The 27,997-nt window shown below is 40.0% G+C and overlaps 2 protein-coding genes across 5 annotated transcripts in view; one reads left to right on the forward strand and one right to left on the reverse strand.

The window, feature by feature from the left end:
• Positions 1-681: 681 nt before the first annotated feature.
• On the reverse strand, positions 682-22,085 carry COPS2 (COP9 signalosome subunit 2). Of its 2 annotated transcripts, none has more exons than XM_080351430.1 (13): positions 21,846-22,085; positions 12,106-12,219; positions 11,000-11,077; positions 10,270-10,395; positions 8,230-8,340; positions 8,036-8,113; positions 7,120-7,294; positions 5,909-6,087; positions 5,727-5,779; positions 4,694-4,791; positions 2,961-3,043; positions 2,188-2,246; positions 682-1,441 (listed from the first exon to the last, which is right to left on the reverse strand). In XM_080351430.1, exons 1-13 carry the CDS (start codon positions 21,897-21,899, stop codon positions 1,297-1,299), a joined length of 1,353 nt encoding a protein of 450 aa, XP_080207556.1. In that variant the 5' UTR covers positions 21,900-22,085; the 3' UTR covers positions 682-1,296. The 2 variants fall into 2 exon arrangements, with proteins under 2 accessions (XP_080207556.1, XP_080207557.1); XM_080351431.1 differs by having other exon boundaries at positions 8,230-8,319; positions 21,846-22,083.
• A 150-nt stretch (positions 22,086-22,235) lies between these two features.
• Positions 22,236-27,997, forward strand: part of GALK2 (galactokinase 2) — a 46,066-nt gene continuing 40,304 nt past the window's right edge. For 2 of the 3 annotated variants that reach the window (XM_080350874.1, XM_080350876.1), the window contains exons 1-3: positions 23,169-23,704; positions 25,770-25,858; positions 26,819-26,942. In XM_080350874.1, the coding sequence (XP_080207000.1) occupies positions 23,652-23,704; positions 25,770-25,858; positions 26,819-26,942 (266 nt within the window). In that variant the 5' untranslated portion in view covers positions 23,169-23,651. Of the gene's footprint in view, positions 22,645-23,168; positions 23,705-25,769; positions 25,859-26,818; positions 26,943-27,997 lie in introns of those variants that run through there. The other variant, XM_080350875.1, reaches the window with a different exon arrangement.

Raw genomic sequence — 27,997 nt, forward strand, 5'->3', positions numbered from 1 at the left:
ACCACGCTGCCTTGCACACATGTGATGGAGATGTGTCCTTTCCTTATTTTTGAGGTGGTGTTAATTGTTCTACATATGTATTTTTCCTTCTTCTGTAACAATGGCCGTGTGTGGCACAGCTTCATGCACCACTACACCACACCCTCAGGTTTCAAATGGAGTATTTGCAGTTACGGAAGAAGTGATTTCTACATTTTTGAGACCTGCAAGAGAATTTTTCCGTCAGCTCCCAACAAGCTGCTACAGGAAAAAAAGCTGCTGTGCTTAACATAGATCTGCTGATCCCAAAATCTTAGGACATGGAAGGCATGTGCCTACTATGTGGTAGGACTTCAGGATTTAAAGAGCAGCTATGAAGGGACTTACAGTACAATCAAGCATATTCCTGAGAAATGCCAAATACCCACCAACATCAACTAGACACGACTCATAATAGTTTGGTATCTTGCAAGATAAAAGTCAGTTAGCAAGATTGCTACATGTCAGCTTTTAAACTCTCCAGTATTTACTTTTAACTATGTCAAGGGAAAAAAAGAAAATCAACAGCACGCACACAAATGTTTAGACTTAAAATCTCCATATTGTCCTTCATAAGTGAAGTGAGGATGAAGTAATACCTATTTTCTTTTAAAAATACCAGAAGTAAAAATCAAGTATAACGAAAGCACAGCAAGAAACAAACTGTACAATTTCTGAACCGCACTGTTTATTTTGCTGCTTGAAACCTAAGTGACAGTATGCCACTATAATTATGGGGTTTCTTCTAAACCTTTACTACACTGCAGGTACAGAAATATATGGACACATTTTTTGGAGAATTGACATTTTGCAAAATGCAGCAAACATTTCAATTTATACATGAGAAAAGGAAGTGTTCAAAAGGGTATGCATTTCAAGTTATTGCAGGTTATTTTTGTGAGAGAATTTCTGCAGGTAAAACATGTTTAAATTTAACCAACAGTAACGTGTCAGTGTATTCAAAATCATGACAAAAATCTTCTCTCTGGTCATTAACTGCCCTTTGACAAATTACTAGGATGTTGTATGTTTAGGGCAAGATGTCAATACAGCATAAATCCCGTGGCATTTTGGTTTTCTTCTGGAGATTAAAGCTGTTTTTTTCTTGGGATAAATGCAGCAGCAAAACACAAACCAGCTGATCAAAAAAGCACTTCTGCCATAACTCCAATAATTTCAGGGCACACCAACCGACAGTAGTTTTGCCATTCCCAGTTCTTTTAATGTTTACATGACTCCACTGTTGCCTTAAGTATGTTTGTAAAAGCTTGTTTTCTGTTAGGCCAGCTTGCTGACTACAGCCTGGTTGAGAGAATTTAGTTGGTTGGTCCATTTATCTAACGCAGTATACCGTGCACCACCTCTCTTCTGGTGATCCAGTTCTAGCAGCTGGTTGACTTGATCAATTCGGCCGTGTATAGTGCTAGAAGTAAATAAATACATAACTATAAATTGCTAATGCACATGGAAATAAGAGCTAACAATAAATCAGAGGTAAAATAAGAGGTCCTCTTATACTAGAGACACATGAACTCTACTTCAGAATCCAGCAATTTATAATATATTGTCCTGAGCAGTACTGCCAATTTAGTTGTTGTCATGATTGGAAATAAAATCAACTAATTCATTGGGCAATATGTATATTATCTCCCTAGCTATGACCCACATACAAGTCTGCAACAATATGAGGTAAACAGTTATTGAAAAGCAAAGAATCATTTAATATGGAGATCTATGTAAAAATAAATTAAAATATAAACCTACATATGGATTATATTTCCCTAGGAGATAGAACAAGTTACCCACCAAAAAAAGATTTTACAAATTGTAGTCATGTTTTTCCAGTCAAGGAGAGCAGACTACTAGTCAACTTGAAAATGTGCTCAAAAATATACATCGGCATAAGCACCAATTACTAAGAATAAATAATTCAACTAATTTATCACATAATTAAAGTAAAAACATGCCACTCAATCTCTTTCTATAATTTTCTTGGCTCACATCTTACAAATATATCTTACTGCTCATAAGCCAAGCAAATCCAAACAAAGTCAGCACTTTCAGGTCTAGAGTCAACCAATATTGTCACAATGCACAAAAACACTGTTTTGTTACTTCTTGTATACTTTATAGTAATCAAAGATCAGTAATCAAGAATAAAGCACATACTTATCCAATATGCACTGCACAAGCAAGCTTTCCACATCAGCTACATCTATGTTTAACTCCTAAAAGAAAAAGAAAACGCATTATGCTGCTGCTCTGTTTTGCAACATCCTTCCAATCTTTATTTTCACATGAAGAATTTGGTTTCATTTCAATTTTTTACTGTTCAAAAGTATCAAGTCAATAATGGTCTATCAAATAAAAGTACTCCGCCCTCTGACAACAGCCTTATGTTCTCCCCAAGTGGCCAGCCCCTCCTTCCATGATCTATAAACTCTCCTCTTCCACTTGAGCATCCCCAGCAGTTCCCTGTTTAACCACGCAGGGCTCCTGGCTCCCTTCTAGTAGAATAGTTGGTTTGTTCTATTACCACAGTTCTTGAATTCGTATCACGCAGACATTTTAAGATATCTTTTAAAAAATAGGAATTAAAATTTGGATTTCTATGTTCATAAATTTAAATTCATAATTACAACTTGAATTATACAAATTCCACTTTTTATATTTCTCTTCAGAAAAGCGCTTTTCTACACCAAGTAGAATATGGTAACTGAGTATTTCAGAAATATATCATATTACATATTATAAAAAGCATTGGGATGACACCTGCAATTTACATTTTCACCCTGCCAAGCTGCCAGCAGTGCATCAGTACTACTTTGTGGTTTAGATCATATTTTAGATGTTCTATTTCTGGAAGCACTGTGTTTATTTAAGAGCTTTTATTCACAATTACTAATTTGCTTAAGCAAATGCAAGGCTCTGCTGACACATACCTTAGAAATAAAAGGAATATGTATTCTTGTGTAAGGCTTAATTAACTTTATAAGCACTTGTGTTCTGATGTTTCGCAAAAGCTCTGTAAGAGAAGAAAAAAAACTGTAAAAACAAAAGTACTGAAATAAAGATGCAACACAGCTCTGAAGGTGGACTTGAGTTGAAAACTGTTCAACGATGGAGCACTGTATTCTCTGGTACAAACTTAAACTATTCAAATTAACAGGATAAATCATACAGATTAGTGCACAGTATGTCTGCCCCTCTAATTTATAGCTAGAATGCTTGCCTTGTACAAAAGTAAAAAGAGGTTTTCTTAAGGCTCAGTAACTCATATGCAGGAACTTCATGTGGGATATTCACATTTTAGGTTAAAAGATCAGGGCCTAATGGTATAATTATGACGAGGAACTGAAGTCTGCATGAAGTGGCTGATTCTGCTTACATAAGATTGTGCGGCCATTGTTTTACACATTTTTACATTATTAAAGAAAAATTGGATAAAATGAAAGCAAAAATTACAGCTGTAAATTAACAGGAAAAGACCTGGATCCATCTTTACCTAACTAGTTACACAAGGAGTGTTTATATAAAGAAAAATAATACTGAAGACCAGATTAGGTATCTCAATAAAACTAAGGAGATTAAAAGAATGAGGCAAGGGATATAAACATTCTAACCATGAACATGCATTCTGTATTACTACAGAGTGGAAAAGATGAGAATCTCTTTTTTTCCCCCTGCATATCACTAGCAGACTATTATCATATAAGGGGTGAAACTTAAATACTGTTCAGTCCTTTGATTCAGCTGTTCTCCTCTTGCTTTCCAGTTCTGCCCTACTTTCTTCCTTAAGCATCCCTCTCTAACCTTGCAGAGCCTCCCTACAAGACTTTGAAGCTTACCAGTAGTCCACACAAGCAGCAGTAGAGGGGTTATATTTAGGTTCCCCTGCTGTTTGCTATGTTCTCTTTTACAAACAAATGTAAGAAAACCAGGTCTCCAGATTTAACTCTTCCCTTTCGTGTAGCTATCCAGCTGAATGATCTCGCAGTGCCACAGTAAAACCCGCTCGTTATGAAAACAGTAATTATCTGAAAAACTCCACGCTATGTTCAAGTAAAGAGACTTTAAAATTCTCAGACACATGACAAATGCAGGGGGTAACTATAATATATTAATGGAAGGTGACGGCACGTGTTAGTGCATTTCCCTGCTTTATTAAGGAGAGGTACTATAAATCCAAACTTTGGTTTCAATATGCACATTAAAATTATGTATCTTGTTACATATTTTATTATTACACATCTATTAATGCAACCTTCAGTACACTGTCTACATATTTTGTCTTCAATCTGGAGCAGAAAGTTAACTGTATAAATTAGCAAACATCTAACCCGAGAATGAGAAAAACTACCTTTACAAGTAAGGCTTGCCCTCATTTAATCCTTCCAATGGAAAAAAAAAACCCACACCACTCAAAATATTCAGTGCCTAACACCACTGTAAATATTATCTCAAAATATCCACTCTTGCTAGAACTTTCTCCATAATTCCTGCAATTCTTCACAGTCATTCTACACATCTGCATGCACGTTGACCATGACCAATTTCTAAAGAACTTAGAAACACTAAAGGAATCATCCATAAGTAATTACAAAGAACTTTCATTCTACCAAGAAGAAAAATAAACAAGTAGTGGGGGAGAAAAAATAAAAGCCTGCAAAAATACCTTCAATGTGCTCCCTTATGAAGGGATCGTCCATGATGTTGCTGTGATTTGTTTTCAGAATCTTCTCAAATTCAGTGATGTCGTTATTCTGATAGGCACTTTAGGGAAAAAAAAAAAGACCGAATTATTATTTTTAAAAGTTAAACAGACTCATAAGACTGTGTTCTACTTCTTCTAAAAAAAATCCCTGTATTTAGTTTTGGTGGCAAATAATTATATTCAGAAGGTTTATAAGGAAAAACTATTTCAAGATGAGATGCAACAAAAATTACTTTTATCCTATTCAAATTTTAGTAGCATTTACAAAAGTTTAGTAGGAACATTTAGTTACTCCACAAGTGCACTATAGTTTTAAAACCTTTGTACTTTAAGAAGCTATTATTTTAAAAAGTCTAGACCCTAAAAAGAGACAATTGTGAAGAATACCATTACTTGAATTTTGGCTTCATGAAGCCACACTTCATGGAACTAATAAGAGCTAAAGAGTCTAGAGGGCTGTTGCGGTCTCTACACTGTCTGTCTTAAGCTGAATTCTGAAAATACTGAAAGGTGGAAGAAATTCTGATTTCCAAGATTAACCATCAGTAATTCTGGCGTAATATTATTATACTGTTTAGATTATTATTTATAGCTTATTTGTAGTTCTGTATTGCTTAACTAGACAATCTTGTTATCTGAGAAAGGATTACAAAAAGAAGGTGGGTCAGTCATCTCAGTTTCTTGTATATAATACGGCAAACCCTAAAGACCAGTTGCACTGCAAGGTGGGACAACTCTAAGGAATGAAATAAGGTTTTTGCCACTGCAGAAGAAATTCCCTGTAGTAGAAGATAGAATGTTTCTGTATAGTATAGTATCGTATATAGTATAGATACTTTGGTAGAAAAACAGTCTGCAAATATTTGCCCAATATTTATGAAATAACTGTGTTAGCTGTGCAGAGAAAAGCCACCTCTAAAAATATTCCACTTCTGGTTTGGAGACTACATATTTTTATTTTTTGTTCTCTTCTCCAGAAAAATCAAAATCTTACCTTACTAAATTTGTCATTGCTAGAATCTCTGGATCATTTTTGTATGGTTTAGCCTACACAGAACAGAAAGCACAATACGCATGTTTAGATATTCAATATTTTTTTCCATTTTCATCTTATGGGTAATTTCCCTATCAATTCAAAAAAAGGTGGGGGGGGGAGGGAAGGAAAAAATAAAATACCTCCTGAGAGTCAAATGGATTTATTCCAGATTTCATGAGCATGTTTGCTAAGACCAAGTATTTTAAGCAAGTGGTTCTTCTGGGGCTCCCTGATTCATCGTAATTCTTGAATGCTTCAAAAAAATCAGTATGTGCCTTTTCAAACTCTCCTTCTCTTAAGTGCATTTTGCCTCCACATTCTGAAAAGAAAAAACACAGATGAAAAGGAACACTGTGTGCTTGTTGCCGACTACAACAATTGTGCTCAGAAGTTCCATGCTATTTCTAAATAGATTACTGAAATATTTTCAGGAGTCCTTTCATTCTCTGAGGCATTAGGCCTTTCACATACAGCATTGCCATTTGAATAAACCCATTTCAAAGAAGAAAAAACAAAACGCAGCCCACACCATAAATCTAAAAGCACACTAATCCTCACAGCCAATAATTATTTAACCTTATGTTAAAATGCTGTAAAAACTGTAATGGCATTTATCTCAGTTTCAAAGGCAACAGACTTGCTGTATTTATGGAATTTTCTCAATCTGTTGAGCAAAACCACACGGAAAAATTGAAGAATACTTTATCTTTCCTTTTATTTCTGAAGTACCCACTGCTGCCTGATTGTCTGCACAAGTGCCTACACTAGGGGAAGGAGGGCACAACAGCATTCTGGAATGGCTTTTTTCAAGATCCGTGGCACATTTCCATTATAATTCGTCATTATAGATAATAAAAAAATATTTTCAAACGCATCTTAAAGCCTTTCAGTTCCTGATGAATTTTAGCAAGGTGAGACATCAAACACAAATTTATAAAGGGAGTGCAGAAACAGCAGTTCCTGCCGCTAGCAGTCCTGTCAAGCCTTTGCATTTCTCCTTTGCAGATGCCTTTGCATTTCTCCTTTGCTGCCTGCCATGGTGTCAAACAGCTCAAGTCTTCCTCTTGTTCTGCTATTGCTTCTGTGCCACAGTACACGCGTCCTGCCCCCTCTGACCACTGCAGCTGGCACTCAGGCATCAGAACAGCAGAGCTGTTTGCAGGAGGCAACCATTAAATGATGAGACTGCAGCCACTGCATTTGTAGTTCTTTACTTTCATACAGCTGCTCTGCCTCTGAATCTACAGGATCTTCTGTCTTCTTTATAGTTGGAACCAGAAAAAACATATCAGATTTTTGTAAAAGTAATCTATGTAACAGATGTTAAATGAAAAATTCAAGATTAACTTGCCTCTGATAACTCCCATGATCAGTGGATGAGGAATGGCTGACTTGATGTGCAATGACTGTTCGTATAATGCTTTAAGTTTTTTGTTATTTTTCTGTGCTGTATACATTTGAATTTCCAAAGCATAGATTTCCAGTAGTTGAGTACCTTTTTTTAGATCATCTTCCCCATCATCAGTCTAGAATAGATTAAATAATAAATACTGTGAAATTTTTAGAGAACAGTGATTTCAGTTTTATTACCAAATAATCTCAGTAATTTCCCGTCAGCAATAAAGATATTCCTATTAAACCAAAACATAATACTCAAATAACTTATCACAGGCCAAGTTGTGAAAACCTTTATTTAAAAAGTCAGTATTTTGGTTTATTTAAATGTTTTCCTTGCAACAAATTTCAGAACTTTGCCCTTTATTATTTTCCAGTTCCGTTAAGCCACACTTTCGGTATATCAATGCAATGACTGACACACATACATATATATAAGATACTACTACAACTCTTCTGCTGTCTATAACAGAATCATTTCCCAGAAATTTGTAACCCATTTTCCATGCTGGAGGAAGAAAAGGGGACACAAACAAGCACAGCAGGCTGCATGGCCCATTCCCCCCCACACTTCCAAATGCAAAAGTAGCAACTGTACTTCCAGTTTTCAGTAAAGCTCGCTTGGCATCCTCACTGTGTTTTAAAATACATGTCTATATATTATAGGCTATTCATGTGTGCTTCTCATACCTGCACCTAACTAAAAGGAAACACAATCTACAGTTGTGAATAATTTTTTAAAAATCATCTTTAAGCAAGCACAGTATTTTTCCCTCTGTACTAAAGCCCAGCAACATGCCTCAAAGGCCAACACCAGATGTAAAAAAAATCAGTTGTTTACTAAGCTACAGTGATTTAGAATATAAAGGTACCTGGCATGACTGATGCAGCTGACGCAAAATCTTTTGTAACTTTCCGTATTCTTCTCGTTCTAAATATAATTTGCCAAGCTGTAATGAAAAAGAAGCTGAAGTGCTATTCTATCAAGATTTCAAAATTATCATTTATAGGAATTAGCTGAAGGTGTCACAAACAAAAGCAAAAAATAGTAAGTTATATATTTTACCTTTGTGTTTGTCTTAAACCACAATCTATCATTCTTAGCATCTTTCAGAGCTTCAAGTGTTGTTTCATAGAATTCCTGAAGCAAATCCATCTGACATAAAAAATCAGAATTCTATAATTGTAAACAGCAAATTTGTACCTGTTAATAAAAGTCAATCTGAACAAACTAAAAGTGCATGCTTGAACTTCAAAATAAGGTATCTGCAATCTTATCAAATGTCTGCTTTTAAATTGTAAAGAGCCCCTAAGTAACAAAACTTAAATACATTTGCTTTTATTATATAAAATAGATATAATTAAAAAGTATTCACATTTTAAGATTTGCAACCATCTATCCTGCTACTGAAAAGCGAATGCCACCTTATACAAGCCCATCTTATACAACCAGGTATTAAATTTTTTTATTGTGCAACAAAAGACAAATACTAATAGGCAACATTGCTCCTACTTAAAATAAGAAAAACAACAAAAAAAATTTACATATCAAAAAGAAAATATGATTTACAAAGAGAGAGAAATGGCAAAAGGAAAAGATGTTTTCTCACAGAATCACAGAATGTCAGGGATTGGAATTGTCTCCGTAATTGCCACTAGGTCATAATCTCCTGCCCTAAAACAGCTTTCTAACTCCTCCTGCTTATTCCCCACGCTGCAGGCATTGGTGTACAGGCATTTCAGAGAGCGAGCTGAGCACACCCATTTCACCCCAGGGGTATGGGTTGAACTCTAGAGGGATGCCCTACTGATGCAAGCCCAGCTACAACCCCATCCCCCTTCGAGTCTAGTTTAAAGCTCTCCAAATGAGCCCTGCTAATTCCTGTCCCAGCATCCTTTTGCCCCTGCGAGATAAACCTTTCCCACGTATCACTGTTTGGACTGGTGTCCTGTAAAACCAGCCGTTATCAAAGAACCCAAAGCCCTGCCTGTAGCACCAGTCCTGGAGCCAATTGTTTACAGACTGAATTTTTCTATTCCATCCCATATCATCACCCAAAACTGGAAGGAGGGAAGAGAAAAACCACTTGAGCCCCAGAGTCTTTTACCATCCGTCCCAAGGCCCTGAAATCTTTTTTCATTCCCTTCAGACTGTGGGATGCAGCTTCATCCCCATCTGTCTGGATTCTCCTTTCTATACTGTCAGTGCTGCGTGAAAGAAAGCTCTTGAGTACAAACTGTTTCCTTGCAGTAAAACCCCAAAATACAACATCCAAAATGGAAATCAGAGTACTGACTGTGACCTTTAACACAGGTGCTACAGAAACTGCATTAGTATTGTTTACAGCCGTTGTTCTTTTGGGGATAACTCGATGTGTAGCCACAGGTAAGAGCTCCAGATTGACCCTCCAACGCAGTGAGACCAAACACACCGACCTCTGCCAGGATTGTCTAAGACAATCCTTTACATCTCAAGAGCAGACCATCATTCAGCTATTAAACTTGCATTTCCTCTGAGTGGCAGGACAGGAATGATTGTGACAATGACAGAGGAGTCATCACTAAAGACCAGTGATGGTCTGCATGCAAGTGCTACTTCCAGGTAGGCAGTTAGAGGAGCTTTCTACTCTCTGTAAAGCTCCCACAGCACAGAAGCAGCTGGGCTGTGTATCTGTGAACACGTGCCTTGCTTGCACACTACGCTCAAAACCAGGCAGTGTGCAACACCAGCACTTCATTGCAAAGTTTTCAAAGGTTTCTCTCTCCCCACAAAGTAAAAAAAAAAAGTATTGTTTAATTCCAAATTATTTTTGAGAAGGCACATAGAGTGTGTAGCTACTGTGCTGAAAAAATAAAAGCATTTACTTGGCTTATTAGCATAGAAACCCCAGGGAAGTATTGCTGGAAAAAGACAAATTTATGAAAAGTCATGTGTGTTGATAAATATGGGAGATCTATTTTAAACATATAACAACAAATTAATACTGCAAATGTTCTCTTTTAAGATCAAAAAATCCCCAACCAACAGCCTACCATACACAAAAAAAGTCCACAGTTAAAAATGCAAAAAGGCAAACCATGAACACAGAAGAACTGATGATCTAACCTGCTTAGAAGTAGATATATAATCAAGAATAGAATTGATGGATTTTTCAGAGTAATTCCTTGTAACTGCACTCCGTATGTAGGTCAACAGTTGTTTATATCTGTTCATCATTTCCGGAAAATTAGTCTAAAAGAAAAACAAAACTACATTATAATTTTTGTTTTCATTATTAAAATCCAAGTTATATCTTGCAAATACACACACAGAAAAGAAAGCATAGCAGAAAGACCATGCAGTAGTGGTTGCTATGAGGAACTTTTACATCACCGCTCTACTCATAAGCAGCAAAATCAGGAATTACTTCAGCAAGACTGCATGGAATAGATATTTAAAACACTTCTATCGACAAAGAAAGCAGAGTTGGCTCTACAACTATTTGGAGCAGTTGCATATGTAGCATGTAAATTTTTCCCGGATTTGTTCTGGTGAAGTACCCATATATAGAACTGTTACCGGTTTCGGTGCTATGATCGCTCAGGATAGCAAGGCCTGAGCCTCAGCTTTCAGAAGGTGTCAGCTGACCACAGCAGCTGTTCTGTATCCATTTTGCCTTTGACTTGCAACCAACACATCATTTCCCTGCCATGTCTGCAGTGGCCATTAAAAGCCACAAAAGACAAGTTCTGGCAGATTGAGTTGTCATAGCCATAAATTAGAATAGTAACTTAAGATCCCTGGATCAAAAACATATTTATGTCTTTTACTCTCAAGTGATGGCTGTAATTCCTACCAATTTAAAGTTTATTTTAATCATCTGTTTCAGAGCTTTGAATCCCCATTCTCCTTTTTCACCTTCGAGCTCCAAAACCTGAAATAGAAGAATTTTTTCAACGTTATTTAGGAAAGCTTTATTCAAACTTAAATTGATTTGTATCTTGTTTAAAATGTACACATCCCATATGTGCCTTTCCCCCCCACTTTGATCCTTACAAAGTCATGTTTCACTCTGCCCTCTTCTTCAATTTTACTCTTTCCTGATACTATTGAGAAAGTTAATAAGGAGTATGTATCTTATTAGTTTTCCTAACTTAAATGCCATAGGGAGGGTGAACTGTTCTGTTGTCGCTGTCTAACACCAAACAGTAAACTTTAATGCCACTCCATAAATACATATACACAAAAAAGTTGTAAAACCTCCTGCAAAACTGTTTCAAGCCACCCCTTGACTAAATTAGTCAAAAATTTACACTTCTGAATTACTACGATTTCTTCATATATCAGAAAGGCTTCTAGGCTTTCATGTAACATAATTAATGTTACATTATGTTTGGGAATGTTTTGTAAGCAAAACTTTTAGAAAGTTTTTTTTAAGTCATACATAAGACTGTTAAACACTATAAACAGGCCAAGAGATGCAAAAATCTATTTCTCCTTCAAAAAGTTAAAAACTTTAAAAATTAAAACTGATATGAAGGAAAGAAACTCTGTATCATTTAGTATTTATACATTTAAAGCTTTGGAATCAGCAACCCAAATATAATACCTAAGACTGGGGAAAACACCATTTCACTTAAAAAAAAAATGAATGGATCTGGGTTCTATTGTTGACATATGAAAACACACTTAGGACTGTTTAATTAACTTAATAAATCTTGAAGATTTAAAACTCAGTTCTGCAATAAAACAGGGGTATTCCGTGTCCTATTTATGCTCCCTGGGAATGATGCTGAAAGGCAGTCAGCCAGGAGTCCAAGTTGTCCAAATATAAGCTTAGCACATTAATAAGTCTAAACATTACTCTTAAAATTCCAGAAAACAAATCAAATGCTAAGCACATTTGAAAATGTGAATTAATCTAAAAAAGCCCCAAACACATAGAATATAAAGACAGAAAACCTTCTGAAAACTGCTTAATGCTGCTTTGGGATCATCTTCCTTCAAAGCTTTGGAATTGTAGTATTGATTTTCCAGATCCACATTTGGTTCAGAATTGCTGTCTTCAGAATATTCCTACATTTTAAAGAAAAAAAGGTCAAATTAAAATGAGAGGAAAAAAATAAAGGTTCAGAACATCTAACATTCTGCTGAAAATGGATAAAATATTAAGACATACTGCTCAAACTGACCCAGAATGCTTGTGTATTAACAGAAAATCATCAGTTTTGGAGCTTGAAACAGATGCGGACTCTTCGGATGATTTCATCCCTCTCCCGTTTCTCGCCAGCCCCACCATCCACCAGCACTTGCATGTCAACAGATTTCTTTCTGGACTCATGAACTCATAGCTCTACCAACTCCGCCTTTATGACAAGTACAGACTGTATTACTAAAATTCTGCCAATTTTGGTGTTTAAGGACAGCCGCCTAATAGCAGATGCCATTTCTGTACGGGGGAGAGAACATGCTGGCCACTAGTCTTGTACGAGGCACTCTCTTATATGACTTTGGCTACCCCCAGAAAAGACTCTGGCTGAGTTGCCACACAAGTAATGATTCAGCAATGGAGGAGATAAAACGCTCCCATGAATCTCTCTCTAAACTGCCTTTTAATGCCGTAACGATTCATACTTGTCTAAGGAAATTAAAAAAAAAAAGAATAACGACAATAACACCAGCTGCTTCTGTGCTGAGAAGCGGGAGATGATTGAGAAAATGCTGAAGATACTGCCAAAAAGGGCTGGGGTGGGGCACAGGCACAATAATTTAATCAAATAATTATCATGTATACTCGTGCCAAATAAATTAAAGAATTTACTTCTACCAATTATTACTTCATCTAAGGAAAAAAAGAAGTACTCTGAGGCTTTTTCTGCTGGGAAAAAACTAAGTATTTTGTCTTCTTTTGCTAAAGGACAATGTTGTATGTCTGAATTAGAAAACACTAACAAAGCTCAAATAATTTAATTTGAGGTTTACATGAGTCAAAAATATATCACACCTCTGCATTTTCAAGCCACCTTCTCTCAAGAGAGTGCTACTAGGAGATGAACTGTTGAACGCAATCTGTTTAAATCTCCAAGTTACTGTCAGCAGAGTCACCTTCCCTTGTACCATTCTAAGCTTCTTTAAGCTGGCATTTCTTCTTTTACTGGACTTCTTCATGAGGCACATCTATTCTTTTGCTCATTCATATATTGTTAATATTAATGGACTCCTTCAAAACCATGGGAAGGAATGAAAAAAAGATGAGGCAAAAGAAGTTTTAAATTAGCTCTCTCTTCCCTACAGTGCAGGCAAATCTTTCAACATTTAAGTTTTCTGGAGTTCTAATGGAAAAATTAATTATGGAAGCTCACAGTTACCTCAAATTTTATTAAACATAGTCCTTGAGACATTTATCCTTTAGCCTGATAATGTTTCTATTTGTTACATGTAGGCAAGTTGTTTACATATGTATTTATTTATACTCACACAATGTATTTGTGTTTAGTGAGAACCAATGGACTTAAAGGCCCAGGGAACTCCATAACCCTGTTTTCTGAATTCCCAGAGAACGATAAAACTTAATACTGAAAACTGCAAAGAAAACAGGAAGCAAGTGTCTCATTTCACTGGACAGACTTTCATTCTGGTTATCTTGTTTCCGTAAATTCTCTATCCTATTGACCCAACATTAATGGAGCCACTACAAGAACACGCACACGATGTCAAGGGCTGTAAGCGTATCAGGCACCTTGCGAAGAGATCGGTTGCAAAAGCTTAAACAACACAGCATTTAAGATACGTGTCATCAGCTGACGTCTTGTTTATACTAAACTTGAACAATGGGGAATATTTTTGGCAGAAGTATCTATCTGTAAAGATAAAAGGAAAGCAAACTAAATTAATTCCTTTTAGGAAGCAGTGTGCCCTGTTAGCCTCAAGCCAGAAACATCTGAATTTTCATCTTAGCTCTGGCAGTGATTCTGGATGTGGACTCATGCAGGAAGCCTTTTATTCAGGTAATTTTTCTCAATGCTACTTAAAGGTTCCATAAAGCTATTTTCATAATAATAATAATACATAATAATATGTGTTGAGAGACAATTTTTTTCCTAATGGAAACACTTTGAAATCAATCAAAGGTAGTGCCTGATGTTCTCACAGCTCTATTCTTCCCTCACTTGATGCCTGTTTGCCTCACGTAGAATTCTGGATGTTGATATGGACTCAAAGGCCTAAGGGAGATAGGGAAAAAGTAATGTGCTTCCTTTAAAAGATATATTTAGACTTAATGGCTGCGAAGAAAAATTTAAAACCATGAACTAAGTATGACATGATGTTGTGAGTCTGTAGATAACAAACCAAAGAACAGCCATGGAGATACTGCATCTTAATTTAAGCATCAATGCTAATTATGCAAGTGCTGATCAATTCAGGAGGACCAGCACTTTAATGTTCCGAACCAGAGATGGCTTAGTGCAGTACCATGCCAATGGGAGAACATTCGGCTTTTGCCAAAAGCCAAATGAAAGGAGGAAAGGAAAAGTGTGAAGCTGTCTCCTCCAAGTTCAAACTAAGAAAAAGATGCATTTCCTTCCCACTACTGAAATCAGAAAAGTTCTTTTAACAATAAATTCAGATATTAAAGGCCTAACCTTTCGTCACCCTCATTTTAACACCCCTGCTTCCTGCCCCAACAACTTCCCCAACTCAACCCTTTTAAAAGATAGAAAGTTTGTTACATCGAACAATGCAGTACCAAAATAAAAGTAGACAAAAATTAGGTAGAATATCTGGTTTACAGAAGGGATTTCGACATAACTCGAAAAATCTCTACCATCTAGACCTAATATTTTGCATAGTGATGAAGACCTTTAATTATAACTTCAAAACAGAAAAGCACCTGTGTGATATACTGCAGCTCCAGCTGATGTAAAAAAAGGAACAGATCTTGGTGGTATTTTTTAAATGGACATCAACACTACCAAGTACAAATGAATGCAAGACAAGTCTGAGTACACAGAACTGATCGTTGAAACGTATTTAGTTCTCCCTTCCTGAGAGGATCAAGAGAAACAAGTAGGTTTTTTAATAATTACTCATGGAATCAGAAAGCCCTGATACAGCTTTAAAAAAAAAGGAGCTAAAAAACAAAAGTTAAGACATTCTTTAAGCACTGCTCCATTGAAAATCTGCATCCAATGCCGGCACTTTTTGGGGAAAGAAAAACTACCACACTACCTCAACTGTAATGGAGATAAAGCCTCTGACGTGGCTTCCTCTGCCTGGAACATAGCTCTTTCAAACCATTTTAACAGAAGTTAAATTAGCACCAAGGAACCAATTCATTTTACAAGTCTTTATTACATTACATATTAAGTTTTCATAAAATTTATTTCATCTAGTAAACAGCTTTAACACATTAAACCTCAACTTCTAAAATGAACACAGGCAGAAGACAATTCACCCCAGTTATCTTGCCTCGTCCTTTCTAGGGCATGGATCCATTTGCAGTTTCTCGGCAGCGAAGGCCAGCTAAGAGCACTCAGCACTCCCCAGCCCTCTCTGGTCACGTCTGCTCCTGGCACCCCCTTTCCTCTCCACTGCAGCAATTCACCATTTTATGCTGTACAAGTCCTTGGTGGCTGATCCTGCTCGGGCTGAGCAACCGGACCCGCCAGCGCTCACACACCGTCCTGGGGCCAGTGAGACACGGCGGAGGAGCCGGTGACCCGGGAGGTTAAAACCAGCCGCCGCTTCAGAAAACTGTAGCGGGAGCCGTAGTCCATGTGGGCTCAAGAGATTACACAGAGCTCCTGAGGCACAGCACCACTCCTCACAGACAGAATATAGATTAACTTGGAGACCATAACACCGTATCAGTGGCATTTAACGGTATATTTGTGGTATTCTGGCAGATTAGAGCGGCATATTAACCCGAAAGAGTTAAACGTGCAAACCCAAAGATATGTTTTATGAAAACTACTGTTGTTTAGTTACTAGTTTTCTTGTCTCCTCTCTTGCCTAAAACACTTCCTTAACCTCTATGGCGAAGTGGCGTGATAATGTAAACTTTTACTTCTCTGTTTATTATTCGCTGGCTGTATAGGAACCAAACTCCTATTTTGCAAACCTTTTTTATAAAAAAGGGAAAGTAGCTATTCAGAGGATAACTTTCCAGACAAAAGACACAATACAAAGAGTTCTATTTCTGCAGAAATTTATCCTTCAAGGACATTGTTAACAATACTTATTACTGTCAATTTTCAATTGCTGGTAATTTTACCAAATTTCAACCACTGGGCTGACTCAAACCATTCTTTTTTTATTAAGTGCAATTGTTTCTGAGAACAAGTCTGGTACAAATTTGATTTTACTTCAGCTAATGTTGTTTCATAACCACGGCATTGAGGTGGTCTGCTATATCTAGGATTTGGAGTGAAGACCTGATATTTTGCAAGAGAACTTGTGATGTGGGTTGGGGGGCTGTGTGTGTTTGTTTAAAACAAACAAATGCCCAAATGAGGCCAACTAAAGACAAAACAAAAACCAAACAAAAACACGCCCCAAAAAACCCACAAAAAATGCCCACAAACCTGCAAGTAACTCCTAAATATATTAATATATTAGCTTGCCAGCTAAATTTCTCAAACATTTGGTCTATAGTTAACATGCACTATTTTCACATAGCTCATATGCGCTGGCTGCAAAAGTTACCAACCGAACCCCATTTGCTCTTCCTGGACCACTGGTCCCCAGGCACCAAGGACAAAAAGCAAATAACAGTTTCTGTGTGCATTTGCCACTGGTATCCAGGCACATGAATATAAAGAAAGCAATCAGGCTGGAATGCAAAAGAGTAAGGGGAGAAAGAACAGAGACCAACCTTCAGAGTAAAACCAAGAGTGTTATTTGCGTAAGAAGAGTGCAACCACGCAGCCATGCTTTGGGAGTCCTGGTTTTCTTTTCCCCATTGCAGGTCTCTGCTCTCCCGCAGGTCACCCGGCACCTGCTGCCTCACACCGGGGCTGACACCAGGAACAAGGAGTCTGGGAAGCCAGCGCCTTGCAGTGGGGTCAGTACAACTCATACAAAGACAGCGCTCTGCCTTTGGTTTGTTTTATTTTAAGCAGAAGTTGGAAGATGCACAGAAATGAGACGGGAGACCGCGGAAAGAAAAACCTGGTATTATGAGAAGAGTATCAAAAAGAAGTGCCTTTTCTTTCTACCTCTATCACACAGCTCTCCTGTAGTTCTAGGCATCCCTTTCTAAGAGTCCAGTTTTTAGGATAACTGGGATCTAATTTACTTCTGTTTAACACCCACCTGCATATCAGATTCTGGGGAGCTCTGTTCTCAACAGTGTGTGGAATACTCTCTCAAAAAGAAATCAGAACTTGTATCAAACTTGTCAATGTTCAGACAGAAAGAATTTACTAATTACTCTTATGTTTTTGCCTCAGTTCTTCCTTTTGAGCAATTATGGTAATGGGTGAAATAAGCCACAAATATATTAGTTTTGTGTTTAAAGATGTCTGAAGAAAATGCATGGAACATCAGCACACACACTGAATCCATATAAAGTAAGAAACTAATTAATTCAGAGACCAGTATATAACCTGTCCTCTGTGAAGCTCATTGAATTTTTTTAAAATCACAAACTAATGTAATTAAACATAACAAAGAAACAGAAAAGAGTGAAGTGGATCTGCTTCATTAGATATTTCCCTAGTTCTGAATGCTTTTTTTTGCAGCAACAAAACTTCTTGTTCGAAGTATGTATGTATTATTAAAAATGATGGCAATACTGCCTCATAAAGAGGTGGGAAGAGATGACAACATCTGCATGAAATTTCAAGTGTATCTTTTAAAAAAATGCATCAATATAAGGTAGGAGAATTTCCCTGCCTACTGATGAGATTGCTTATCAAGTTTGGTAACATACAGAAATTCCTTTTGAGTATATTTCTTCCTGTTGTAAAGAAAGATCAAACCTATCTACATTTACTAAGCAACCTTTCTGATAGCTTGAAATAAAAGGAGTGCCTGTTTCCTAATTTCAACCCAGCCTGAAAAGGGAAACCCTCAGTGATGTGAGGGTGCGCTCCCCGTATTTGAGCCATGCCAACCCTCTCGAACCTGCAGCCATCTCACCAGGGTGTAAACTGCTGGAATCGTACACAGCTCTTCTGCTGAAGTCACTGAAATGACACAACTCTATAACATAAAAAGACAAGTTGCCCAGCAAACAGATTTGTCTGTCCTTCCCTCAGATTAAAGCTGAATTTCAGAACACAGTAAAATGTCTCACTAACAACACTGAAGACAAATTCCTTATTTATTTAAAACAAAACAAAAAAACCAAGATGATGTTTTACAACAACTGTCAATGTGTTGTCATTGTGCCTGGAAGAAGGGCTGAATTTAGTCTCAAAGTCAATTCTAAACATGGCTTTTTATCTGAGACTGAAACCAAACATTCACAATGGTCCTTCCCTCTTCCTCCTCATCCACCCTCACACTGAAACTACTAAAAAGAACCAGGACTGAAACCATATAAAGCACCTAACAGCACCAAACTAGAAATTAAAATTGCATGGATTTCATAATGACCAGTAGACACTATTCTGTTCACTGAAGCATAAAGTGGAATAATCCATGTTATAATCAAGGCTGTCACTGTACGTTATTAGCAAATTGTGAAGCTAGATCCATCCACCCACAAATATAAATGAAATCTTTCCTGATAGCAAGACCTCCAACATATAAAGTTAACTTCTACAGGATGGGTTGAGGTCATCTACATGCAAACCCTTGACTTTTAACCCAATGAAAAATTAAGCAGAAACAGTCAGCTATGATCTATAAAGTGGGTGGTCTTCAGTTAACAGTCTATTAATTACTCTAATTATACAGCAATCCACGATAAAGCTAGGAGAGAGCTGGGCCTTCAGAATACCTGTTCACATTTCAGTTCAAGTGCGAAACATTTGCATGGTTAAGGAAATGTAACTGACTGGTTCTACACAATCAGCGGGTCAAGAGCACTTTTAAAGAGGAACAGCCATAATCTCCTGTAATAAAAGCTGACAAAATGAAAACTTTTGGGGGAATCTTCTTTTCACTATTATTTTTATCCTAGTAGCAACCCTGGGAGACCTGAATCTAGTTTCACCGTACTGTATTTTGACATAAGAGCTATTTCGTTCACGAATGGTTTCTGTAATTTCTGCTTCTCCTCCTATTCCTTAAAAAAATATTCACCAACACTCACATGTGCTCTTCAGTTTTCAATTCTGTACTTATCTGAGTGGTTTGCCTTGTATCTTTTTGTTTGTTTGTTTGTTTCAAACCCTTCTGCAGCAGCCCTTACACTGAACTTAAGAACCATGCATTCCCTTATAGTCTTCTCTTAATTTAACTAGATTTATATCAACATGAAAGGAAGAAATCAGGCCCTGTCTTCAGGGCCTTTAACTATTTTCCAAAACAATTTTGCAGAACACCGCAATTACAGTCTCAAGCACGTTGGAAAACAGCATCCAACCATGGTTTGTTAGTCCAAGAATGCTGAAACTACTCTAGTTGGAATACCTTTATTCTTAAATTCTGGTGGTTTGGGGTTTTTTTTCTCCCATCAGTTATAAATCCAAACTAAATGTAGCTTAACTATTATTTGATGCTTTACACGGAAGTTACATACTGAAAAGAAAAAAAAAAAAATAACATTCTCCTAATTATTTCAAGCAGAACTTTTAAATTTTGCAAAGGTCTGGGGTAGTGGTAATTAATGGTGAAAACGTTCCAGGAAAAGTTAATGGTCAAGGGCTAAAATTTGCCACAAGCAAGAAGTTTCAGGAAGGTTTTTCCAATGAGGGAAAAAAGTACTTCAGGACAAAGGAAAAGCATTGGACCAGCAATTATTCTTGCTGGAAACTGACATAACACATGGTGAGCTATGAGCTACATTCTTACTCAGACCTATATGTGGACAGCTGCATTTAAACATTGAAAAATGTAATTCCAGTGGTTTCTCTACATGTCCAGTTCTCATGCTATGGATACACAACAGGAATTCTGCTGTGTTTAGTATTCCTTTGGTTGTATCATACAGAAAAATAAACATAGTGTTTTAAATCAGGACACAGGTTTCAGTGTTAGTGAAAATGAATGGAAACTGACTGTGAAACAAAGTGGGCCAATAAAATATTCGTAATAGTCTCAGTGTATTTCCTTTAGAAAGCCTGCTTCTCAAAGTTTGTGAATCCATTCATGGACTTAAGTGAAAGCCGAACAGTTCTTGGAATGCTGATACAAGCAGCTCAGAAGGTTAAGATGACAATACATGTCAAACCAGCACTCTTATGTGACTTTAAAACACTCAAAAGCAAAACCAGGTGCATGTATTCTATACGTCATTTGTTCTGAGCAGCTCATAACATAAACTGCCCAGGAATCGTTTCAAATAAAATCAGACATGTCTTTTAAGTGTCTTCATAAGAAGCAATTATTATCAAATAATTCGTTAGAAGGCAAACCATCTGGAAGCAAGTGTCTGGGGTTTTTCAGTTAAATTGCAATACTGTAAATACAGGTTTAGCTGAAATTAATGCAATACAGACTCTCAAGCCTCAATCATTCACAGCTTTTTAAAAAAGTGCTTCTGTTTTCAAAACCTACGCCAAGTTCAGAAAAGCAAAAAAACAACCAAACTAACCTCAAGCTCCAATATGATGACGGCAATAGAGTCACAACTAATCAGACATCGCAGAAAACACATTTTGTTTCAAATATAACAGCTATTGAGTTTACTAACCTCCCCCAAGGTGGTTTTAATCATTGGAAAAAGAAGTTTCTTACAATTCAAAGGAGATTTGTTACATCAAAACAACCCCAATATATAACCAATTTCCTCCAATAAATCAGTCTGTTGCTAACTGCAAGCAGCATTTTTTAACTGTAAAAGCTTAGAACAAACCCTGGTGTCAAAATGTGACTAAATAAAACATTTAAAACCCCAAACCCTGCAATTAAAAAAAAAAAACAAAAAAAACACAACAAAAAATCAAGCAAACAAAAAAGGGCAAAAATCTCACCAAGACTAAAAGCGCAAAAAGTTAAAAACCAGTACACCCTTGACGTGGTGCATCCGAGACCGGCTGCGTGGCCATTTCTCCTCACTCCCGTTCCTCTTGCCCCCACTTTTTGCTCAGTTTGGCGCTCGGGCCGGCACACGAGTGACACCTGCCCCCACGGAGCCCTTGCAGCCGCGGGTGGGGACGAGGCCTGACAACTTCAGGACTTCACTTCGTGCCTGACGCTTCGGTCAGAGGCGGGGGGGAGGCAGCGCGGAGCTCTCCCTGGCCCTGTCCCCTGGGTTAGACAAACGGGGGCCCGGGCTCCCCGGGCCCGAGGGGGCCAGCCCGGGGCCTAGCTGGGCTCCGGGCCGAAGTTGGCCTGTTCATCCGCGGAGAGGTGGCAGGGCGCCCGGCGGGGCCTGCTCCCAAAGCAGCACCCGCTGCCCACCGCCACCGGCCCTCTGCCCCGGAGGGAAACTCGTCCTGTCAGCGCTCCCTCACGGGGCAGCCCCCGGCGGGGCTGCTGCTGCGGCGGGCGGCGGACGCGCCGCGCCAGCACCGCCCGAGGCGGCACCGCTCCCGCGAGGCCCCCGGCCGCACCGCGCCGCCGACCGCGCCGCGCTCCCCGCGCCCTACCAGGTCGTAGTCCTCCTCATCATCGCACATGAAATCATCCTCCATGTCAGACATCTTGGCCGGAGGACGGGCGGGGGGAGGGGAAGGGGGCCGGGACAGGGAGGAGGCAGCAGCGACGGCCCCTTCTCCCACAACCCCGCGCGGCGCTGCCCAATGTGGCTCCGCTCCGCCCGGAACCCGCTGCCGCCCGCTCCCCGCCCGCCCCCGGTCCGGGGCACACGGAGCCCAAACCGCGCTGCACCGCCGCCGGCTTCCTCTCCCTGCTAGCAACCGGCCCCTAGCAACCGCGGCTGCGGGCGGAGCCCGCCGCCCGCCCGCCCTCCCTGCCGCCCTGCCGGCCTCCGGGGGGGCGCTGCGGCACCGCCTCGCCCCCTGACGCCGGAGGGGCCTCCGCGGCGGCGCCGCGTCTCAGCGGGGCGCAGCGCCCCGGCTCTGCCGCCGCCCGCCCGGCCCGCAGCGCGCCGGGATGGCGCCGGGGCCGCTCGGCGTGTCTCCGGTGTGAGCGCTGCGAGCCCGACTCCATCACCGGGGCTGTAAGTGCTGTGACTGCGCGTCTCCGGATGGGAACGTCCGAGAGCCCGGCCCCTGGCTCGTACGGCGGCGGCGCTTGGTCCTTGGTGCAGCTTGTTTGCCTCAGTCGGTGCTGAAGGGTTTGCATGCGCCGTGTTTACCATAAGCAAATCATACTGTATCAGCAATCTGAAAAGGCTTGAACTGCAAAAACCACGGACCTTGCAAAGCACCGGCTTCCTAAAGACTGTTACACACTAATTTCTGCCGCTGCCTTCAACCGAGTGAGGTAAAATCCCCGTCAGACAAGCGCGGCCTCTCCACATCTCCACAGAGCCCTCACAGACCCGGGTCTGTCAGCAGCATTGGGCCTCCATATTTTTCTGTTGTGGATCATTTTATATTATTACAGTTTCTGACTGTCTCTTTTATTTCTATGGCGACTTCTAAGTCTTTAAAAAATTGTCTTGCTGTTCTGCCAACCGTAATAATCAGGAGAAAGAAGTTTTACCTCAGACACATTAACCCACAATGACATCTAAATATTACTCTGCTTTTCTCCATCCAAGCACTTAAAGCTCCAGGAGTTAAATATTACTCTGCTTTTCTCAGTCCAAGCACTTAAAGCTCCAGGAGCTGAATATTAGTGTTTTTAAGATATACACCAACATAGTAACGATAAACAAGTGAGTCTGCAAACGCATTTGAAAAGCTCAGTTCCTCTCAGGAGCCGCAGCCATTAATCTTGAGGGTGAACAGGAGCTGTGGGACCGCTTGCTTGAGGGAAGCTGGCAGAGCCGCACAACAGAAAAAAAACAAGGGGAAAAAAAATAATGCCGTAGGGGATCACGCTGCCTATTTTTTATTGTTATTACTCGCGCATTTTGCCGAGGGGCGGCCCTGGGCTAGCGCGGGCACTCAGGGTGACCAACCGCACAGGCCGCGCCGGGCGCTTTTCTGTTGTCAGCGAAATTCTGACAGGAACGAAGGAAAAAGCCCATTTCCTTCAGGCCCGGCGGCAGCTTCCCTGTCACGTCGGGGCTGTGGCGGCTGAGGCGCTGAGAGCAGAGCGGCCTCCCAGCCTGCGGGGTGCCGCCGAGCCTGCGAGACGGGCCTGAGGGCCGAGCGGCGCCGCCTCAGCGCTGCCTGCCGCCGGGGCCGGGCCGGGCCGGAGGCCGGGCTGCCAGCTCAGCCGCCCGGAAGGACGGTGGCTGCCCGTCCCGCCACCGCGGTCCCGCCGGAGCCGTCACGCCGCGCCCTGCCCGCCTCAGCCAGGGGCCCGCGAGGGGAGCCGCCATGGCGACGGACGCCCCCAGCACCCTCCGGGTCCAGCTGGTGGAGCAGCCCAGGTGGGTGGGTCGCTCCCCTCGGCCCTGCACCGGGAGGCCGGGGCGGCAGCCGGGACGCGGGAGGCGCCGCCGGTAAGGCGGGAGCGGGCGGTGTGCCGGCAGACGGGAGGTGGGAGCACAGGTCGGACGGGCTGTCTCCACGGCCCCTGGCTGAGAGGCGTTGGAGTTGCGATATTTCTATTCGTCTCAACACAAGTGACACTTCCATTTGGTGCGGCCCCGGGAGCACCGTCGCCGCAGCCACATCGGCCTGGGGATACCTGGGTTTCCCCGGCAGCGAGCGGGCACGGGCTGGCAGAGGCGAGCGGCCCATTGTCCCGCCGAGCAACTCGCTGGTCACCGACCCCTCAGGCCCCATCTCCCCCAGACACAGCTCCCTGCAGCCCACACATCCCCGCTGCCTCCCGCACAGTGCCCCTGTGGCAGCAAGGGAGATCATTCATTCATCTTTCCTCCTTTTTTTTTTGTCCAGAATTTTGGGAATACTGATTATCCTCTTATTCTTCTGTCTATAAAAGAAAGGTGGAACAGCACAGGCCTGGCTGTGCGTTGGTGTGGCTGTGGCACATGGCAACACATGCTCTTTCCTCCTGGAGTTGCACTCAGCATGTGCAAGTAGAATGCACAAACAGTTCAAACGATCCTTCTACCTGTTTTAGCACTGCAAAAGCATCTTTAAAAAAACAACCAACCGACTTCTGTTACTTGTGTACGATTGCAGTGTTTCAGTGTACATTACATGGAAAGGAGGAGTCCAGCATTGCCAGATTTGGATGTGTGAGGTTGTGAGGGATGCCTTTGCTTAACACTTTTGGCAATCGTCTTCGATGTAGGTGCTTAAAATGCAGCATGCGTGTTGCAACATCACGGCCAAAGCCTGTAAATAGCCTTTCATCAGGCCTTCTTGTAAAACCCACATTTAAAAACAAACAAAAAAAAGATCAATCAGCACTTACATAAATATACCCCCATGACTGCTCTGTTTGTTCTTAGTCTCTTGGTACCAACACCACTGTAAAAATATCTGTGAAACAAAGAAGCATTTTAAGTACTGACACAAAAAGGAATAAAGTTAACACCTAGAATTCTGCCAACAGATTATCTCATAGACAACAATATTGTTATCTAGAAATGGGATTGTACAATGAAATGGCAGAAATTGCTTCTGCTAATTGGAAGGCTGATAAATTAGTCAATACTAGGGGAGATTATAAGGAAGGGAAATTACAGAGGGACCTAATACAGCTTTGTTACTGGGCACAAAGATGGAAAAGTACTGAAAGATCTGTTAAGAAAAAAAAATCACTACAAATAATATTTTGTAGCTTTCCATCTAAAGAAATCTTACAAAACATTTGAATATGTAGTTGGACAGTGACACAGATTTAACAAAGAAGTACAAACTAAATAATTGACTGTGAAATTTTGTAACATCTGTTTCTCATTGTTGTCTTCTTACACTCTGAATTAACTAGGCTTCTAGCTCTAGTTTTAGACTAAATGTAGAAACCTTAGCAGGGTTTCTGGTACTGGATTTTTGGTAGTAGACTAAAAAAAAAAACCAACAAAAAATGGCTATATGCTCTAAAGCCAATAGGGTATACTGGTAGAATATTCTTAGTCCCATTTTAAAGATTGTTTCTCTTGTGTTCTTGCCACATTTTCACCATTTAAGTCTTGCTTACATTAATGAAAATTAATGGGTTAGTGTGCCATCTAAACTGCTTTAAGGTAGTTTTGAAGCAGATCACTATCAAATTTCTTATGCTTCCCTAAAATAATGGCTTAATCTCTTATTTGTTAGCCCACTGTTCCTGCATGACACACCAAAGCATCCCAACTTTGCAAGCAGAGCAAAAGCTAGATACCTGTACAATCTTCGGAAATAAAGCATTATGCAATATTTTTAATTCGCGTTGGAACTTTGAGTGGCATGTCTGGCACCTCCAAATGGAAAACCTAAAGAACTTTATGGGAACTGCTGCTGTAAACCTTCAAGAAACATTGAAACTTCCTGCCATTTCTGCAAATATAGTCCTTCTAAATGTGTCTAACCTGCTTTCAGATTGCAGAAGCTGAAGGAGATGTTTCTGTCAAAATTTGGAACGGCTCCTGAGTTTTACGTTCGTGCACCAGGGCGAGTCAACCTAATAGGTAAAAGAGAAAAATTAATCTGCTGTTATTTTATCTGCCATCATGGAAGCCTAGCAGTTTAAAAACATAGAATCAAAGTAACATTGGTCCTAATTTTACTTCTTTTTCAGAGAAGTTGCTTGATATAAAGGGAAAAGAAGACAGTACTAGTTTTTACTACCCCTCGTTATAATCAACTGCATGCTCAAATGTCAGCTTTGGAAAAAACATTTATAGAGACTAGTGATGGTTTTAAAAACGAGAGTAACTGGCCAGCTTATGGTTGATACCATTTTTTAAAGGCTTTGGAAATCTAATAGAAATTACTTGTTGAACGGTGCATGCACAAATTAATATTTTTTTCTCTTCCATTATAATGTAAGTTACCAAATATAGCCAACCACGTAGCAATGAGTATGATAAAGCATGAAATGATGCTACAGTGATCTCTTCTTTTTTACTCTGCCATAGAGATGTGCCCACAGAACTTAGAACAGTTGGTTGTGAATCACTGGCAGACTGGAGAGACACAATTATTTTTTATTTAGGATTTACTTGCATTTCTGTGTCAGTAGAGATGCACGCACAGACAGAGATCTTGTTCAGGAAGGAGCACAGAGCCAGGCAGAGGCCTTCTTTATTAACCAGTGACAGTTTATAGGATTTACAGATACAGACCTGGACTAAGATGTTACATAAGATGTTTTTCCAATAATTGTTATTAAAAACACACCACACTGATGTTATCTTTGTTTCATTTGCAGACTAAGCCCAAGGACATTCACACGTCATACATATGGGAGGGCAGTTTTCTGACCCGAGATACCATTCTCACTGGCCTGGGCTGTCACTTCTTACTACTCATAAAAACCGTACTTCTGTATAATCTGTCCAAGGGCCTTTAGCTGGAACTTCTGTTCCCACACTGCTATGGTAGAAAGAATTATTCCTAAATATTACAAATGTCTGTTTCTTTGGTAGGAGAACATATAGACTACTGTGGTTATGCTGTGCTCCCCATGGCTATAGAACAAGATATACTAATTGCAGTCAAACCTGTAAAAAGTCAAGTCGTGCAACTGGCAAATACCAATTCCTCATACTTGTAAGTATTTATTGTGTTTATTTACTAATTTCTATGAAACTCTTTATGCAATTGTAATACAGGTTAGCTTCTCAGAATCTGACAAACTTCTGTTGAAATATAGAGTTTAATTGTGTAAAATGAATGATACAAGCAGATAGAATCCCATTGGCTCTACACTGTGCATATTAGTTTAGAGCAGTAGGTTCGCTGCTTCTGTCTCCCACCTGTTTGTTCAGATTGGCCTCTGATTTTTCAATCTTTCTAAAAGTGCAATCCTGTCTTCCCTTCTTTCAGCTCATCTTTCTTGATGTAATCCCCGCAACTGGCAGCAGTTCAGTTTCTCCTGGAGAATGAGTGAAATGTTTTGTAATCAATTACTGCATATGTAAGCTAACACTTCTGCTCTGGAGAACCTGGGGCTGTATTTTCATAACACAATGGCTTTAGAAACAATCCTGGCTCAAAGAATCTGTATTCCCTCTCTTCCACTTCCTCCACAGCTACTTGTTCACAGAATCATAGACTAATTTAGGTTGGAAGGGACCTTTGGATATCCCTTGTAACCATCTTGATGGCCTTCTGCGGGACTCCCTGCAGTTTGCCAATGTCTTTCTTGTATTGAGAAACCCCAAAACTGGGCGCAGTATTCCAGCTATGGTCTCACAAATGCTGAACATAGGGAAATAATCCTGCCCTTCTTTTCAAGTTCAGCCACATTTTTCTGCCTCCTTCCTTGTAACAGACTGATATTTGTGTGGTTAGATGGCAGTTCAGAGCAGGTCACTCATCCACATGAACTTCTGCGGGTGTTTTGGAAAAATTAGAATTGGCACAAGCTGAGCTTAAGCCATTTTTGCCAATGGTAATTCACTCCCTGGAAGCACAGTGTATGGCAGCGCGGGGACAGGAACATGTTGCCAAAAGTGGGAACTACTTAAGCACATATTAAAAGCTGCTTAAAGCTCAGTTTGTTACAAAAACATGTTCTGAGCTGCTGCTAAGGCAGTTGAAGGAATTTTTTACATCCATGGCAAGTATTTTTCACTCACTTTGTGGAATATGTTTTCATGCTA

Source organism: Nesoenas mayeri (assembly GCF_963082525.1).
Source record: "Nesoenas mayeri genome assembly, chromosome: 11".
Lineage (NCBI taxonomy): Eukaryota > Metazoa > Chordata > Aves > Columbiformes > Columbidae > Nesoenas > Nesoenas mayeri.

What these genes read in the sequence shown, in the direction of transcription:
- COPS2 (XM_080351430.1), bottom strand. Translation starts at nt 21,899, where the DNA reads ATGTCTGACATGGAGGATGATTTCATGTGCGATGATGAGGAGGACTAC. An exon ending in ATGAGGAGGACTACGACCTG is followed by an intron (nt 12,220 to 21,845) that starts GTAGGGCGCGGG and finishes TTTAAAATGTAG; the next exon opens with GAATATTCTGAAGACAGCAA. An exon ending in ATCCATTTGACTCTCAGGAG is followed by an intron (nt 5,780 to 5,908) that starts GTATTTTATTTT and finishes TGTTCTGTGTAG; the next exon opens with GCTAAACCATACAAAAATGA.